Source organism: Podarcis pityusensis (genome assembly GCF_964106645.2).
Source record: "Podarcis pityusensis genome assembly, chromosome: 2".
In the NCBI taxonomy this organism is placed as follows: Eukaryota; Metazoa; Chordata; class Lepidosauria; order Squamata; family Lacertidae; genus Podarcis; species Podarcis pityusensis.
This window is the reverse complement of record NC_138029.1, coordinates 115290054-115307902: the sequence shown is the minus strand read 5'-3', so window position 1 is coordinate 115307902 and position 17849 is coordinate 115290054. Positions and strand designations below refer to the sequence as shown.

The window sequence follows — 17849 nt, the reverse complement described above, 5'->3', positions numbered from 1 at the left end:
TCAAAGTTTAAACCAACTGTAGATACGGGGGAATTGAAGTGCCAGAGGTCCTTGCCTTCTACCAAAAAAAGAAGTGTGATCCCTAAATATAAACCAAATCCTGCACTGAAACATCAAGCGTTGTCCCTGCAACCTAAGAAAATCTGCCTAAACATCGGGGCAGGGTCACCAAGGTGGCTTACTCTGAGTGGGGTTAAAAAGCACCTAAGCAATCTCCTAAACATAGAAATCTCACAATGCGATCTCATTGCAGTATTACCTTTGAACCAGCACCTCAGGCAACAGAAAGTGATGCTTGCGTTTTACTCTCCAAGGATCCCTTCAGCTATCATCAGGCAGAAACCACTCTTGGCTAGGTATGATATCATCCCAACAAGAGTTTTTATGGATAGCATGATCCACCCCCTCCTACTTGCCGGTCACGGTACGGAGTGGACTCTGTCGGAGAGGTCGGGAGTACCTCGGGACATCGAGCCTCCTCTCCCGGAGGATATCCATCCGCACCGAAACTGGACTTACCCTACGTCCCCACGAGCTCTAAAGAAACCCACTGGCGCAAGTAATTCTCTGACCCCGCCGGAGGAAAGAGAGCTTTTAGCCACCTTTGGCGACCTTCCTCTGAGAGAACAACAAGAAATAATTGATAGACTAGAAGTACTTAATCATCAGCTCATACATGTCCAGAAGAACGGAAAAGTCCTGCCCACTTTTCAGGATAACTCTGCCAGCTTTTCGGAGTCGTGGTTTAAGGAAGCAGGAAGTCTTCCATACCTTAGTCCAGCTCCTAAACCCATGCCTCCCCCACTTGTGGGCAAAACCCACCGACGCTTGGCAGACCCAGGTTTTGCCTCTCAAGTTGGCCTCTCATCCTAACTCTTGATAAATTTTGACTCGCCCTCCAAGAGTCCCCCGCTGAGGAGTGTAACTCAGAGTTCCTTTCACCAAAACAATTCCTTACCATCTAATCCATCAATGCCGGAACTGGAGTCCTCTTATTCCCCTGAGCGGCATAGACCCGACATACAAACGGTACCAGTACGCCGAGCATCCCCTGTACCTTCGCCAGCATCAGGTCATGGGAGTGTTCCACCTACATCAAAAAATGGCCCGGATTTGATTGAAGACCCGGCCGGACATATAAACCAAATGGTTTCATCGGCGACCTTTAGACCTCGCGGTGGGGCAGTCTCAGCAAATCCAGTGGAGTTTCCCACTGAAGTGTCCGCCCTTGGGTTAGCCCGCGGGAGACCCGTTTTGTCGCCCCAGTCAGAATACCTCACTACCAACTTCAAGACTAGGTACCTTCAGCAGGTGCCTGCCATGCAAAGTAAAATAACTGACTTTTTCGTGGGGTCTGCCTTGCCTCCAAAGGACTCACATCTCTCCCTGAAATGACAGCGAATTGGTTACAACAGGAACTCCCCCCTATCAGTCCTCAGCTGGAACATTGTGGGCTGGAGGGGAAAAAAACTTGACCCAGAATTCTTGGAGTATATTAACCTGTTTCATATCATCTTGTTCCAAGAATCGTGGGAAGTAGAGAGAATTGATCTAAATGGCTTTGAGCTTCTAGAACTCCCTGCCTGCCCCTCCCTGAAAGGAGGCCGCCCTAAAGGGGGCCTAATAATAGGCATCTCCCTCAACTTACATTCTAAATTTACTCTAGTACAGGCCTTGCCTCCTTACGCCCTTACCGGGCTGATTGCGGGGAAAAGATCTCACTTCTAGTTACAAATGTTTACTTGCCACCCGGGGGTTCTTCCTCTGAACTGGGCTCTAAATGGGGCTCGCTAGAAGAGCATTTGCTCTCATGCTATGTTAAGTTTCCTAACACCCCGGCCATAATAGGTGGCGATTTTAATGCCCGCACAGCAGCAAATTGGGACTCGCTGACCAAAGCCAAATGGTGGGTTACCCCAAACCTTGATAATTATGATCTGGAACATATCATGAGGAGAACTTCTAAAGACCAACGAGTTAATGAGGCTGGAGTACTCCTCTATCAAATGGCCATCCGTTTAAATCTGGTCCCCCTAAATGGCACATGCCTCCCTGATATTCCAGGGGATTTCACTCACCTGAGCGTTAAATCAAACAGCGTCCTCGATTACCTGCTGGTCTCCAGTGATCTACTTAAGTGTATTTCCACCTTTAAGATCGAGAATGTACAATCTAGTGATCATCTTCCCCTTGTAGCCAAGCTTTCCCTGAACTGGCAGTCGGAGGCCTATAGACATGCGACCCAGATGGTAACCAATGTATCTCTCCAAGTAAGAGGAATCAAATGGTCGGAGACCCAGGCTCAAAGGTATCAGGAATTCTTTCAAAAAGAAATCCTCGGGCCCCATCCCTACATAGGCTCTGCCTCAGACGAGCATAGCATAGTGTTGGAACGCTTCCACCATCATACGACTGATCTTACGTCCTTCTTCAGGTTACCACCCAAAATATTAAATCGAAACGAGTATACTTACGGTGCCCCCTGGTATAACTCTCAGTGCAAACAAGCAAGACAGCGCCTTCGTGCTATATATAATGTATATAAGACCTCCGATGCATCTACTCTGCCAGCTAGTTATGCACAAGCCAAGCAAGTTTACAAACGCACGCAGAAAATTGCCAAACGTGAGTGGCAACATAATCGCTGGCAGGCCTTGATTACTGCTTCAAAACCACATAGATCCAGGGAATTCTGGTCTTTGATTAACAGAAGGGTGAGGAAATACCCAAGGGCAGTCATCCCTGCACCGACATGGGAATTGTTCCTGAAGAAATGTTTCTCACAGGCAGATGCTCCCTCCGACCATCTGATGCATCTGTTTTCCCACCTACCTATTTGGCCTCCCACCGATCCTGACGAAATAGCTAAGCTAATAGCCCAGCTGAAATCGGGCAAAGCCCCAGGGCCCGACCTGATCCCTGCTGAAGCCATCAAACTACACCCAAAATGGTGGGCTGGCATCTTGGCCAAAACCTTCGACGCAATCAACGCTTCTGGTCTCATCCCCAAAATATGGAAGGAGGCCATTATAGTACCAATTCATAAAAAAGGTTCTCCAATGGAGCCAGAAAATTACCGTAACATCAGCCTCCTTTCGATCATAGGGAAAATTTATGCCAGCTTTTTGCTGACGAAACTATTGCGATGGGTAGATGAGACTAACCAGATTGGCCACGAACAAGCAGGGTTCAGAATTAAACGTTCTACAACTGATCATGCGATAGTTCTTTACCATCTGGCACGGAAGTACTCCTCCCCTCCCCGGGGCTACCTTTGTGCTGCCTTCTTAGATCTAAAGGCAGCCTTTGACAGCGTTCCTAGAAATATTCTTTGGGAGAAACTTGCGAAACAGGGCATCGATAGAAGACTCTTATGGCTTATAAGTCAGCTCCACGAAGGTACCCTTGCCAGAGTGAGACTTACTCCTGCGGGCGACCTCACAAATTCGATACCAATAAACAAGGGAGTGCGCCAAGGATGTATATTGGCTCCCTGCCTATTCAATCTATTCATCAGCGACATGCGAGCACCCCTAGTCAACTCATCTCCAAGTACACACGCGCCTAGACTAGCGGATTACCGCTGTCCACTTCTTTTATATGCGGACGACGCGGTAATTCTATCTTATACACGTGTTGGACTAACCAGAGCTCTGAAGATCTTTGCCACATATTGTCAACTCAACCAATTAACCATCAACCATGTTAAATCTAAGATTCTGATTTTCGCCAGAAGTCGGAGATTATACGAATGGAAGCTTGGTGGAGGAAAAATAGAGCAAGTCCTAAAATTTCAATACCTAGGAGTTATTTTTCAATACAATTTGGGGTGGAAAGCACAAATTCAACACCTACTTAACAAGGCCAAAACTCTGTCATATGCGCTCCTCCGATTTTTCTTTTCGGATGGAGCTTTGCATGTTCCCTCGGCCCTAAAGGTGTTCAAGGCAAAAGTGGTTACCGTGCTTGCTTATGCTGCCCCGCTCTGGGCCGTGATGACAGACCTTGCTCCTCTTGAGACTCTGCAAAACCAATTCCTACGTCGGCTCCTAATGCTCCCCCTGTGCGTAAGCAACGCAGCCATGCGACTAGAATTGAAGATCGCATCCTTAGAAACTTGCCTGTGGAAGCAAGTCTTCAATTATTGGTTATCATTGTGGCATAGATTACCAGACCATTACCTTGTCCAATGCTTATGGCGAGATGAATTCTCCAGCCTTTGGATTAGTAGAATTCATGCCAAACTCCTGAGTTATGGAATCTCTCCCTTAGATTCCCTAAAACTAGACCAAATCACTGCTCAAAGACTGATCTGCCAAAGACTGGATGACATCGATTTACAGCGAAATTATACGCTGGGGGGAGGTGTTTGTTCGCCCCAGAACATTGGTATCACTTTAACTTACTGCGTTCCATCATACCTCTCCTCCCTTTCGACTGTTGCCCATAGGCTGGCCTTCACCAAAGCGAGGTTTAACGTTTTCCCCTCCAATGTCCTGAGACATAGATTCTCAAAGGGCCAAGCCTCCGCCATGTGCGAATGTGATAAGGAGACGCCGGAGTCGCTTCAGCACATTATGTTCACTTGCCCCTTATTCAATGTGCCACGGGCAAATTTGTTGGGATCAATCATACAGAAACTGGAGGGTTCCTCACCAAAATTCCACCTTGCCCAAGTCTTGCAGGATAAGGATACCCATACGACCCTGAAAGTGGCTAGGTTTCTGGTCGCTGTCCTTACCCAAAAGCGTTGCCAAGGAACACCACAAGCTAATTAAGGCGTAGTATGCCATTCCATCTCATAGTATTTTATTGTTATAGTAGTGTTTTAGCGGCTGTTTTTTCCCACGTGCACAAGCTGTTATTTATGTCTTGTTTTTATCTGTATGGGCCTATGGCCGTAATAAAATTATTATTATTATAGATTGTCTCTGTTCTCTCCTCAGAGGTTGTCAGTGGTGATGTTCTTGGTCTGCATTCAAAGGCAAAATAATATAAAGGCAGGAAGACCCCCAGAAATGCCTTCTGCAACCTTCCTAGAGGGCAGTAAGGAAGGCGGAGGAAAACCCAGGGCCAAAAGAGTTTAAGCCCTTTGCCTTGCTTTCTGCCCTCTGGAGGCTCTTGTGAGATATCGCACGGCCCCTTCTGAGTGTTACTTCCAAGCCTTGCGCCATCTTGATATTTTTGTTTTGATGAAGCATGCAAGGCAGGGATCGTGCAACTAAGCTGCGTGCAGATTTTGGGCCACTTTGGATATAGAGATTTTACTGAAATGCCACATAAGCTTCCCTGAGCAACAGCAAAGAAGAAGGGATTTTGGTTCTTGCATCTCCACAGCCAGTGAAGATCTTGGGGGAGGGAAAGGGAAACGGAAAACAGGATGGAGGCTGAGGGAGGTTTTAAGCGATGCCTATTCAGAATTCTGATTTTATTCAGAAGTGATGAGGGTATTCTCTATAGAAAGCCGGAAGTCAGACTTCACTGACTTTCAGGAGGCTGGAAAAAGTACTACATCAGAACAGGCATGAGGGTAGGGGTGCTTTTGTGTTTATTATTAGGCTGCGTCTTTGCCCCTCCTGCACCAACTGAAGCAGCTGATTCCCAAGGGAGACCATGAGGGAAAGGCAACAGGCAGGTTTCAGGACTGACAGGAGACCCAACCAATTGGTACCATTTACAGAAGTGGCCTGAGAAAAGAGAGTTGCACCATGACGGACACTCGGGTCAGTCAATCACTGTTTTGCCAATATGGCTGCCCCTTAGTGCTTCTAAGAAAAGAGAAAACTTAGACTGAAGATGTGGTGATATGTATCTGCTTGTCTGTCTCTACTCTCAGAGTGCTAAGTGGCCTTTTGCAGACACAAGAAACAAAGGCTGGATGGTCTCTACTGAGAAGGAGGCTGCCAGGAATGTGCAGAGGAGGGCTGCTGTATCTGCATCGTAAAAGGACACCCGTCCCCCTTCACAGTTCAGGGCCACTCGGATCCTCTTGGGTTCCTCTCTTGGAACAGGGGCCTTAAGGGGGACGTACCCTCCGTCCCACTTCCCGAAACCCCAGATCCCTTCAATAGGACCAAAAGAGAGAATACCCTTCCTCTTCACAGACTTTCTGGCAACCCCCACCCCCCATCTCTCCTCTCTTCCCACAATGACCTCCCAGAAATGTCTGCCTGCTGTGAAACCCTCACATCCCAGCACAAAGCCATGTGTGTCAAATCTCTCAGGGTTGTCTGGCAGGTCTTGATAGACTTTCCCCCTTCGCACACTCTTTCGATCCTCAGGAAGGATGAGCCAGGGATTTGCTGTGTCTGGATCCAAAGTTACATTTTCTGTGGGGGCAGAAAGAGAAGAGAAACGACGTCAACTGGGAAGCTGACTTATCTTTAGACAGAAATGTAATTCCCTTTGAAATGAACAGGGACTTTGTTAACTGCGTTCGGGACTAGGATGCTCCACAAGCTCTTAATAATACTTCTTGCAACATCTGTGTGGTTTTGGGGGAGTTGTGCCATCAAAAGGCACCCTCCTATTTTCTGGAAACGAAAGCACTCCGCATGCATTATGTTCACAGAAACCTTACACAAACCATGTAAGTAAGGTCAACTTTATTATGCCCGTTTTTCAGACGGGAGGACTGAGGCTGAGAGTGGCCTTTTTACTTACCCCCAAAGCTCAAGGAAGAAGGCGCAGTCAAAGCAGGGACTCCCTGATTCACAGCTCAATCTTTTCCCTCACACGACACACTATGCTTGAAATGCCAGGTAAATCTGGCAGGAGGCCACAGCAGAGAACACACCTGTCTCATGACAACCACCCAAGTTCAGTTACGTATTTAAAGAATGTTTTACCCCACCTTTCCAGGCAGTTTATAAAAAGTAAAACACTGACACCCATAAAACTGTATGCTCTGCTGCTTATGAAAGCGACTAGTCTCCCTTGACCCTCTCTGTGTGAAATGACCTTCTTGGGGCTCTGAGAGCGAATCGGGGGGCGGGGGGGGGGGGTTCTGTTTTGATGAGGAGACGTTGTCAGGCAGGCTGCCTCTCTCTGCAGAAGCCAAACAGTTGACTTGCCTGTTGGGAATGTTGAAGCTCTGCTCATCTCATTGATATTGGTAATGAAACTCAAATAGGACAAAAATGCATTCTCCTCCAATGATATCCTTCGAAAGATCATTTTAATGAAGGCCTGGCGCCTTCGTTATACACATTTAGGTGCCAGGCAAAAACATTCCTCTTTAACCTTTGGCTGATTGACACCCAATGCCCTTTTAAAATGTGTTTGGCAAATAGATTTAAAAAAGTTTTAAATGAAGTAATTCATAAGGACCAGGCTGGCTTTCTCCCAGGAAGACATCTGTTTGCTAATACAAGGAACATTATTGACATTTTGGAACTTTTGCAAACAGATATAAATACAAAAGCAGTTTTAATTTTTATAGATGCGGAGAAGGCCTTTGACAATATCTCCTGGAAATTTATGATGGGAAATTTAAAAGAGATGGGAGTGGGACGGGGTTTTGAGAATGGGATTGAGGCGATATATTCAGAACAGAAAGCTAAACTGATAGTTAATAATGTGGTTACAGAAGAGTTTAAAATTGAAAAAGGGACACGACAAGGTTGCCCTATTTCCCCTTTATTATTTATTTCGGTTCTGGAAGTGCTATTGAACATGATTAGAAGGGATCAGTTGGTGGAAGGAATTCAGGTCGGTCAGAAACAATATAAATTAAAAGCTTTTGCAGATGACCTGGTTTTGACCTTGCAGAAGCCAGAGCCCAGTACGAAAAGAGTATTACAACTGATTAATGACTTTGGTCGGGTGGCTGGATTTAAATTAAATAAACAGAAAACTAAGGTTTTGGGGAAAAACTTGACTAATACAGAGTCAGAACGGTTTCAGAATGAGACGGAACTTAATGTGGTTAAAAAAGTAAAATACCTAGGGGTAAACATAACAGCAAAAAATCTAAGTCTATTTAAGGACAATTATGAAAAATGTTGGACAGAAATTAAGAGAGACTTAGATAGTTGGTCAAAATTGAAACTTTCTTTGTTAGGCCGAATTGCCGCTATCAAGATGAATGTATTGCCAAGGATGTTATTCTTATTTCAAACACTTCAGGTTTTGGACAAAACGGAGTGCTTTCAGAAGTGGCAGAGAGACATTTCTAAGTTTGTCTGGCAGGGCAAAAAGCCCAGAATTAAGTTTAAGATATTAACCGATGCAAAACAAAGAGGGGGCTTTGCCCTGCCAGACTTAAAGTTGTATTACGAAGCCGCAGCGTTTTGCTGGCTAAAAGACTGGCTACTTCTTGAAGACACTGATGTGTTAGATTTGGAAGGGTTTAACAATACCTTTGGATGGCATGCATATTTATGGTATGACAAGGTTAAAGCAAATAAGGCCTTTAAGAACCATATTGTCAGAAAATCATTGTTTAATGTCTGGACAAAATATAAAGACTTGCTGGAAAATAAAACACCAAGGTGGCTTTCACCTTTGGAAGCCAAGGCCCGAAAAAGACCCAATATGGAGGCTAAATGGCCAAAATATTGGGAAATATTAGAAAAGGATGGAGACAAATGGAAATTGCAGAGTCTGGAGAAAATGAAAGACAAAGTGCGAGATTGGTTACATTACGCTCAGATTAAAGAAGTTTTTAAAAATGATAAGAAACTAGGGTTCCAGGTGGAGAAATCGAAACTAGAAACAGAATTGTTAGAACCAAAGATTAAGGTACTTTCAAGGATGTATAACTTGCTGTTGAAATGGAATACACAAGACGAAACGGTTAAATCGGCTATGATAAGGTGGGCACAGGACATTGGGCATAATATCATGTTTGAGGACTGGGAGAGGTTGTGGAGTAATGGATTGAAATTTACTGCATGTAATGCCCTGAAAGAAAATGTAATGAAAATGATTTATAGATGGTATATGACCCCAGTCAAACTTGCTAAAATTTACCACCTGTCTGATAATAAGTGTTGGAAATGTAAAGAGTGCGAGGGAACGTTCTTCCACCTCTGGTGGACTTGCCCTAAAGTGAAGGCGTTCTGGGAAATGATTTATAACGAACTGAAAAAGGTATTTAAATATACCTTCACTAAGAAACCAGAGGCTTTCCTTTTGGGTATTGTCGGCCAAGGGGTGGCAAAGAAGGACCAGACATTTTTTATGTATGCAACAACAGCAGCAAGGATACTTCTCGCAAAACATTGGAAAACTCAAGATCTACCCACACTGGAAGAATGGCAGATACAACTGATAGACTACATGGAACTGGCTGAAATGACCGGCAGAATCCGTGACCTGGGAGAAGAGAGGATTGAGGAGGACTGGAAGAAATTTAAGAACTATTTACAAAAGTATTGTAACTTGAGTGAATGCTAAATAAGATGCTAGATCAAAATAACTGAGCACCACTAAATTTAGAAGTTTTTAAGAAAATAAGTAAGACTGTGAAATTTAGCTCCTTTTGAGAATTATATGATTATGAAATATAGAAGGGATATAAGAATTTAAATAAGATGATAAATTGCTGACAAAATGTTTCAACGATGAAAATGGGAGCGGGAGATGTGAGGAAGTCCAAAGAAAATGTGAAAATATGTTAAGATCAATGTTACATTGTTTATCATGTTTATTTTTATTGTAAAATTTAATAAATTGCTTTAAAAAAAAATAAAATGTGTTTGGGGCGGGGTTATTGGGTTGTTTGTGTTTTTATTTTGATTATAGGACGGTGAACACCCGGCTTATGAGCAGTACATGTCAAAAGGATCTAGGGGTCTTGGTGGACGTGTTAACGTGAGTCAACAGTGTGATGCAGCAGCAAAAAAAGCTAATGCTATTTTAGGCTGCATCAACAGAACTATAATGTCCAGATCAAGGGACGTAATAGTGCCGCTCTATTCTGCCTTGGTCAGGCCACACCTGGAATACTGTGTCCAGTTCTGGGCACCACAATTTAAAAAGGATGTTGACAAGCTGGAATGTGTGCAGAGGAGGGCGACCAAGATGATCAAGGGTCTGGAAACCAGGCCTTATGAGGAGCGGTTGAAGGAGCTGGGTGTGTTTATCCTGGAAAAGAGGAGAGTGAGAGGAGATACGATAGCCATCTTCAAATATCATAAGGGCTGCCACAGGGAATAGGGAGCAAGTTTGATTTCTCCTGCTCTGGAGGGTAGGACTCGAACCAATGGCTTCAAATTACAAGAAAGGACATTCTGAGTAAACATTTGGAAAAACTTTCTCACAGTAAGAGCTGTTTGGCAGTGGAACAGACTCCCACAAGAGGTGGTGAACTCTCCTTTCTTGGAGGTTTTTAAGCAAAGGTTGGATGGCCATCAGTCACAGATGCTTTAGCTCAGATTCCTGCTTTGCAGAGGGTTGGACTAGATGACCCCTGGGTCCCTTCTATGATTCTATGTATTTTGTGGTTTTATATTGTGATCTTATTGTGTGAACTGCCCTGAGACCTCAGGTATAGGGCAGTATAGAAATTTAATTAATTTATTAAAATAATGAAAGGAAACCTCTTGGAACTACTAACTGACAAGAGAATTGGGGGAGTGTAACAACCTAAGTAAGAGACATGGGGGGTGCTGTGGACTAAACCACTGAGCCTCTTGGGCGGCAGTTTGAGTCCCCATGACGGGGTGAGCTCCCGTTGCTCGGTCCCTGCTCCTGCCAACCTAGCAGTTCAAAAGCACATCAAAGTGCAAGTAGATAAATACCGTATTTTGCGCCCCATAGGACGCACTGGCCCATAAGGCGCACCTAGTTTTTTTGGGGGGAAATAAATAATTTTTTTTTTATTTCCGACCCCAGCCCCCAGAACAGGCTGCTCTGCGCAAGCTGTGGGAGGGCTCCCGCGGCTTGCGCAGAGCTACCCGAAGCCCCACAGGACTGCCCAGCACGCCGGGGCTTCGGGACAAGAGGCAGCTCTGCGCAAGCCGGGGGAGGGCTCCTGCGGCTTGTGCAGAGTTTCCTGAAGCCTGGAGAGCGAGAGGGGTCGGTGCGCACCAACCCCTCTCGATCTCCAGGCTTCAGCGAAAGCCTGCATTCGCCCCAAAGGACGCACACACATTTCCCCTTCATTTTTGGAGAGGGAAAAGTACGTCCTATAGGGCGAAAAATACGGTAGGTACTGCTCCGGCGGGAAGGTAAGCGGTGTTCCCTGCACTACTCTGGTTTCGGTGTTCCGTTGCACCAGAAGTGGCTTAGTCATGCTGGCCACATGACCCGGAAAAACTGTCTGCGGACAAACACCGGCTCCCTCGGCCTGTAAAGGGAGAGGAGCGCCGCAACCCCAGAGTCGTTTGCGACTGGACTTAACTGTCAAGGGTCCTTTACCTTTACCAACCTAATTTATCACTTCCTGAAAGTGATAGAAAACCTGTAAGGCAGACATGGAAAGTGCTAACTGCGGGGGGGGGGGGGGGAATAAGGCCTGGACTGAAGAGCTGCAATGACCTTTTGAGAAGCAGATTCCATTTCTCCCAAAATTGTGCCGCTATTCGACCCTGAAATTTACCTTTTTGCAGCTCAAGTCCAGATTCCACAGTGTCTGGCGAAGAAAAGGGAACAGAGATTTAGCATCACACCATCACCCTGGTAACTAATCTAGTAATGACAATATGAGCTCATGCAATTATAGCTGGGGAAGCCAGAGTGATGAACTTTAGGCGTTGTGGACTACAGTTCCCATCATCCCTAAGCATCGGCCATGCCAGCTGGAGCTCATGGGAGTTGCCATTTAAAATGTCTAAAACCCACCATGCTGCCTATACCTGCATAAGCCAGGGCAGGGGCGATGTCAAGATTCAGGCCTGCTCAGACCTGAGAGGAGGAGCAGGACCCTCAGAAGATCTCCCCATAAGCAACAATCTTGAGGAGATGTAATTATTATTATTATTATTATTATTATTATTATTATTATACGCCGCCCAGTAACTCTGTGCGGCTCACAGCATGTACAGTAGTACCTCAGGGTACATACGCTTCAGGTTACAGACTCCGCTAAGTCAGAAATAGTGCTTCGGGTTAAGAAATCGTGCTCTGGCGGCACGGCAGCAGCAGGAGGCCCCATTAGCTAAAGTGGTGCTTCAGGTTAAGAAGAGTTTCAGGTTAAGTACGGACCTCTGGAACAAATTAAGTACTTAACCTGAGGTACCACTGTATTGAAACATAGTAAAAAAATCAAACATTAAAAACTTCCCGATACAGGGCTGCCTTCAGATGTCATCTAAAAGTGAGATAGTTGTTTATCTCCTTGACATCTGAAGGGAGGGCGTTCCAGATGGTGGGTGTCCCTACTGAGAAGGCCCTCTGTCTGGCTCCCTGTAACCTCACTTCTCGCAGGGAGGGAACCTCCAGAAGGCCCTCGGCCAGTGTGGTGTAGTGGTTAAGAACGATAGACTCGTAATCTGGGGAACCAGGTTCGCGTCTCCGCTCCTCCACATGCAGCTGCTGGGTGACCTTGGGCTAGTCACACTTCTCTGAAGTCTCTCAGCCCCACTCACCTCACAGAGTGTTTGTTGTGGGGGAGGAAGGGAAAGGAGAATGTGAGCCGCTTTGAGACTCCTTTGGGTAGTGATAAAGTGGGATATCAAATCCAAACTCTTCGGCGCTGGACCTCAGTGGATGATGGGGGTGGAGACGCTCCTTCAGGTATACTGGGCCGAGGCCTTTTAGGGCTTTAAAGGTCAGCACCAACACTTTGACTTGTGCTCAGAAACATACTGGGAGCCAATGTAGGTCTTTCAGGACCAGTGTTATATGGTCTCAGTAGTCACTCCCAGTCACCAATCTAGCTGCTGCATTCTGGATTAATTGCAGTTTCCGGGTCACCTTCAAAGGTGGCCCCATGTACAGTGCATTGCAGCAGTCCAAGCGGGAGATAACTAGAGCATGGCAAGACAGCCTGCGGGCAGGTAGCGCCTCAGCCTGTGTACCAGATGGAGCTGGTAGCCAGCTGCCCTGCACACAGAATTGACCTGCGCCTCCATGCACAGCTGTGAGTCCAAAATGACTCTGAGGCTGCGCACCTGGCCCTTCAGGGGCACAGTTACCCCATTCAGGACCAGGGAGTCCTCCACACCTGCCCACCAGTCATCCTTGTTCCAGGACTGGAGGTCTCAACCCCAGTTCCCTCTGCTCCTGGGTGGCTTTTTGACAGCCTCCCGCCTCCTTCACATCAATCTCAAGGCCAGAGGAACAGAGGAGACGCCCAAAAGGCTGTAGGTGAGGCTACTTGGGAAATGGGAGAGGTGTGGGAAAGCACCCAAAGCCTGGCTGAGAGATTTGAAGCAGTAAAATACAACTTTTTACAGACAACTCGCAATGTACGCGAGGGTTACTTTCCTGGGGATTGTTCATAAAGTCATGCAAAATCAGAATTACCTCCCGAATCACCCCCTCCCATTAAAGATCTTGAATGGCCCCACTAGAGCCTCTCACAGCCTAGTAAGCAATGCAGAGGGCTTTAAAGTGATTTTCGTGGAGGGATTAAGAGCACCATTTCTCACGAGAGCCTCCACATCCCAACAAGTAATTGTTTCCTCCCCACTTCCTATTTATTTATTTGTGATCCCCATCAAGCTGTGACTGTGTAAGTAAAATTAGCGAACGTTGTGAGTCATCTGTATACGAAAGGGAGGCATCTGGATATTGAAAGAGGATAAATACATAAACCTTTCATTTTCCTGGCATTGCTAATATAACATATAACCTGGACACTTTCATGAACACTTTGAAACATCTAGTATAGAATCCTCACAGCCCTTCTTCATTACCTCTGAACTGCTTCATGACTCCCTCCAGGAAGGGATTTATATCACAGAAGTCCCAGATCTTCCACTTCAGGGCAGGAGGAAAAGCCACAGGAGGATCCTCTAAGTTCTCCTTCTCCTGAGACCTGGGAGGAGAAGAACAAAGTCAAGCCACCATCCTTCCAATGCAAGGAGCTTTCTGACAAGGCAGGTGTCTCATCCTGATGATAAAGGCACAATGGATATATCATGAAGACTTGGGAGCAGAGTTCTTCCTATGGCAAAAGGGAGCATCAAGATGACGTCTGAATCTAGAAAGCATCTAAGAAGTTGAAGGAAAACCGACACACACCTGCTTCCATAGTACATGGAAGGGAATATATGAAAATAAGACTGAATGTATGCAGATGAATTCTTTAGAAGAAAAAATAACAATACAAGGTCCTTAGAAAGAGATCTAGAACTGCATCAGTTTTAGTGAAGCATTTCAAATGATTAAAGTTATTAATACTTTTTAGCCCTGTGGTTACATTTAAAGTAGGGAGAAATATTAGAAATTAAAGCTGTATTTTCTAAACATGGAAGATTTAAAAAATATATTGAAGTTATTTGGAGAACAAAGCTCTCAACACTTATTGGCCACGATAGCTGGGTCAAAGGCAGTGGTGCCTCTGAACCACAGGAGGGGAGTGTCCTCTGGGGTCGGATCCTGCTCGTGGGTTTCGCACTGACATCTGGTTAGTCAAATATGTCAAATATTTAAGGGTAAGTTATAAGATATTTACAAGCACCTTTGGGATGTCCTCCCTTTTCTGTAATTATTCCACAGTAAATGAATCCATCAAGGAAAATGGAGAAATATGTAATGGAGGGGAATGAGGAATGGCTTCCTTCCTATGATTCTTGATGAGACCAATAGCTACAAATGACTATGAAAATGTGTCCCTATTTTTGTCCATGATTTTGTGAAATGGATGATGGAGTCCTAAACTATCTCTGGAAGGAGGAACTGGAGAGTGAGTTCTTCTTAAAAGAACTTTTCTAGCAACATAATGAGGCAGGGGTTTTTCATCACTTACCTCTGCATGAAGCTTCCAATATCCTGGAAGGAAGGAAGGAAGGAAGGAAGGAAGGAAGGAAGGAAGGAAGGAAGAAAGAAAGAAAGAAAGAAAGAAAGAAGTCAGTGGAGCCATTTCTGCAGTCAGTTATAAATACTAAACAGCTGAGTGGCAACTGCTGGGAATCACAGGTTTGGAGAGCGCTACTGTTTTTTAGGCTTCTCAGAGACCTCTGGTTGGCCAGTGAGAGAACACAATGCTAGAATGAAGAGGCCTGTGGTTTGATCTAGCAAGGCCCCTTTTGCGACCCCAGGACTGACGCCTTTCACCCTTCATGTACTGTTTTCCTTGCAGCAGCTTTTTTTTAGGGTGGGGGCTAAGACATGTTATCCTCCTGTCTGTAATTTGAAGCAGCACACTCCACCCTCTCACATCAGGATGAGGCCTCACCTGCAGGAGTTCACTCTCTGGTTCCTGAAGCTTCTCCTCCATCTCCCGGATGAGGCTGTCAAGAGAGGAGAGTTCCCCGGAGAGTCTGGCCAGGTGCTCCTCCCTTTTGGCTGCAATCTCCTTCTCCACCTCTGCCATCTGGGCCAGAATACGTTTCTCTTGTTCTTCCAGAAACTGGTGCAGTCGCCTGAACTCAGCCACCATCTTTTCCCTCTCTGCACCTGTTTGTTTCTGCAGCAAAGAGGTTGAAAGAAGAGAACAGTGGGCCAAAATCAGGCATCTAGTCTGCTCTTGCAGGATAAAGAGGCCAGTTATCCCAATTCCCTTGGAAGGCCACTTCTGACATGTTCAGCAGAGAAAGAACTTCGTAAAAATTTACAAGCCCACCGCCTCCTTTAAATGATCTTTCATGCTCTGTAAGAGATCAGACTGTTCTAAAATAAACCTCTTTCTGTATTTCGTATTCATTTCCCCAGATTTTGATTCAAGACTGCAGAACTTATTCCCTTTCAAGTGAGAATGATGCTTACAAGCAGGTCTTGGCTTTCCTTTTCTGCATCTGCTTTAAATTTCAGAATTTTCTCTCTCTCCTTCCTCACATTGTCTAGGCAGTTGCTGATCTGATCCTGAAAAGAAAACAAAATTTAAAAGTTTGGTTCCTTTTTTTCTTCATATTAACAGCAAAGTTGAACCATATGCTTGCTCCCTGCCCCCAAAACTGTCCCTTCCCAACTCAGGGATTCCTAAGGGAGCTGCTGCCAGAGGAGGAGCTGTGGGTGAGTTACTCCTGCACTGTAATCCCCTGAGTTACTCCTGCACTCCTGTTACTCCTGCACTGTAATCCCCTGAGTTACTCCTGCACTCCTGTTACTCCTGCACTGTAATCCCCTGAGTTAATCCTGCACTCCTGTTACTCCTGCACTGTAATCCCCTGAGTTAATCCTGCACTCCTGTTACTCCTGCACTGTAATCCCCCGAGTTAATCCTGCACTCCTGTTAAATCCTGCACTGTAATCCCCTGAGTTAATCCTGCACTCCTGTTACTCCTGCACTGTAATCCACTGATGTTAATCCTGCACTCCTGTTACTCCTGCACTGTAATCCCCTGAGTTAATCCTGCACTCCTGTTACTCCTGCACTGTAATCCCCCGAGTTAATCCTGCACTCCTGTTACTCCTGCACTGTAATCCCCTGAGTTACTCCTGCACTCCTGTTACTCCTGCACTGTAATCCCCTGAGTTACTCCTGCACTGTAATCCAATGAGTTAATCCTGCACTCCTGTTACTCCTGCACTGTAATCCCCTGAAAGGAAAAGAGAAATGTTTATTGAACAGAGTTTCAGAAGTTTAGTTTTAGAAGGCTGCACAAAAGCTCTTGCAGGCGAGTGACTTTTTGGCTGCCTGAGGGGAGAATACATTAAAGCGTTTTCTTGCAAGACCCCCTTCTCTGTTGCTATTTCACCCTCACCATCCCCGAAGGAAACCCAGAGAGATTTCCTACCTTGTACTCCTGGGACGCCTCCTCCAGAGGAATCACCTCGTGGCCCTTGTGCTCCTTGGATACATTACACACGAGACAGATGGGGCTTTCGTCCTCCTGGCAGAAGAGCTTCAGGGGCTCCTGATGCTTCTCGCAGACGCTTCTTTTTCCTTCGGCCGCCTTTTTTCCGCCCAGATGACTGAATTTCTTGGCTATTTCTACAAAATTTGCCAGCTGCTGGTTTCGCGTGATGCTGCTTTGCTCCACTGTTTCCCTGCACTGAGGGCAGGAAGCCTCTCCCTCGGATTTCTCCCAGCACTGGATCAGGCAGGATCGGCAGAAGTTGTGCCCGCATTCATGAATGATCACTGGATCCCTGAAATACTCCAGGCAGATGGGGCAAGTAGCTTCCTCGCAGAGATCCTGCACGGGACCCTCAGAAGCAGCCATGGCTGCTGCCTCGACAGGAAGAAAGAGTTGGTTTCGTTTTCTCTCTTTTGCGCCTGCAAATGGGCGTGTTTCCTTTCCAGGAAATTCAGACTTGATGGCTCGAGATCACAGCTGCCTGAAGAGAGGGGGAGTTAGCAGGGACACAGAGTCTTTGGGGCATGGGAATTTATATATTAAAAAGAAAGGGGATAAATCCTGGCTGCCGATTTAAGGAGCCATTTTCCAAGGAGAGGTGGAGGGAAGCGAGTTTTTTATGAGCTTCATGTCACTCTCAGTTTTAGTTGGAAACCAGTGAATGAATCTGAATCTTGCAAGCCCCTCGCACCCAATCGCTCAAACTCACACGCCCTTTTCCAGCTGCAAGACACAAAAGTTCAGACTCCAAGGAGCAGCGCAGCCGGAGTCCAACCCTCTCCTGTGATACACATTCCCACGGGACAAGTGAACACGAATCTGAAGCCCCTGAGAACGTGGGATGGAGGCTGGGGAATTTCTAAGCTGCTCTCCAGCTCCAGCGTCACATTGCAAATATGGGGTTTCTGCTTGGCTCAGCTACCCCATCTTATTTTTGCATACCTTGGGGTTTGCTTGGCCTCTGAGAGAAAGAAGCCTGATAAAACAAGGAGAAAG

The 17849-nt window shown here is 45.9% G+C and overlaps 1 protein-coding gene across 1 annotated transcript; it reads right to left on the bottom strand.

Moving 5' to 3' along the window:
• Positions 1-4787: 4787 nt before the first annotated feature.
• Positions 4788-17370, bottom strand: LOC308469824 (zinc finger protein RFP-like). The gene is made up of 7 exons (XM_080992802.1): positions 16791-17370; positions 15820-15915; positions 15290-15520; positions 14861-14883; positions 13806-13927; positions 11546-11578; positions 4788-6329 (listed from the first exon to the last, which is right to left on the bottom strand). The coding sequence occupies exons 1-7, from the start codon at positions 17217-17219 to the stop codon at positions 5833-5835; spliced, it is 1431 nt and encodes a 476-aa protein (XP_080848928.1). The 5' UTR covers positions 17220-17370; the 3' UTR covers positions 4788-5832.
• Positions 17371-17849: the final 479 nt, after the last annotated feature.

Excerpts from the sequence above, each read along its gene's own strand:
- LOC308469824 (XM_080992802.1), bottom strand. The coding sequence starts at position 17,219 with ATGGCTGCTTCTGAGGGTCCCGTGCAGGATCTCTGCGAGGAAGCTACT. Across the intron at positions 15,916-16,790 it reads AGGCGTCCCAGGAGTACAAG|GATCAGATCAGCAACTGCCT; the intron begins GTAGGAAATCTC and ends TTTTCTTTTCAG. Across the intron at positions 15,521-15,819 it reads AGGAAAGCCAAGACCTGCTT|AAACAAACAGGTGCAGAGAG; the intron begins GTAAGCATCATT and ends TCTTTGCTGCAG.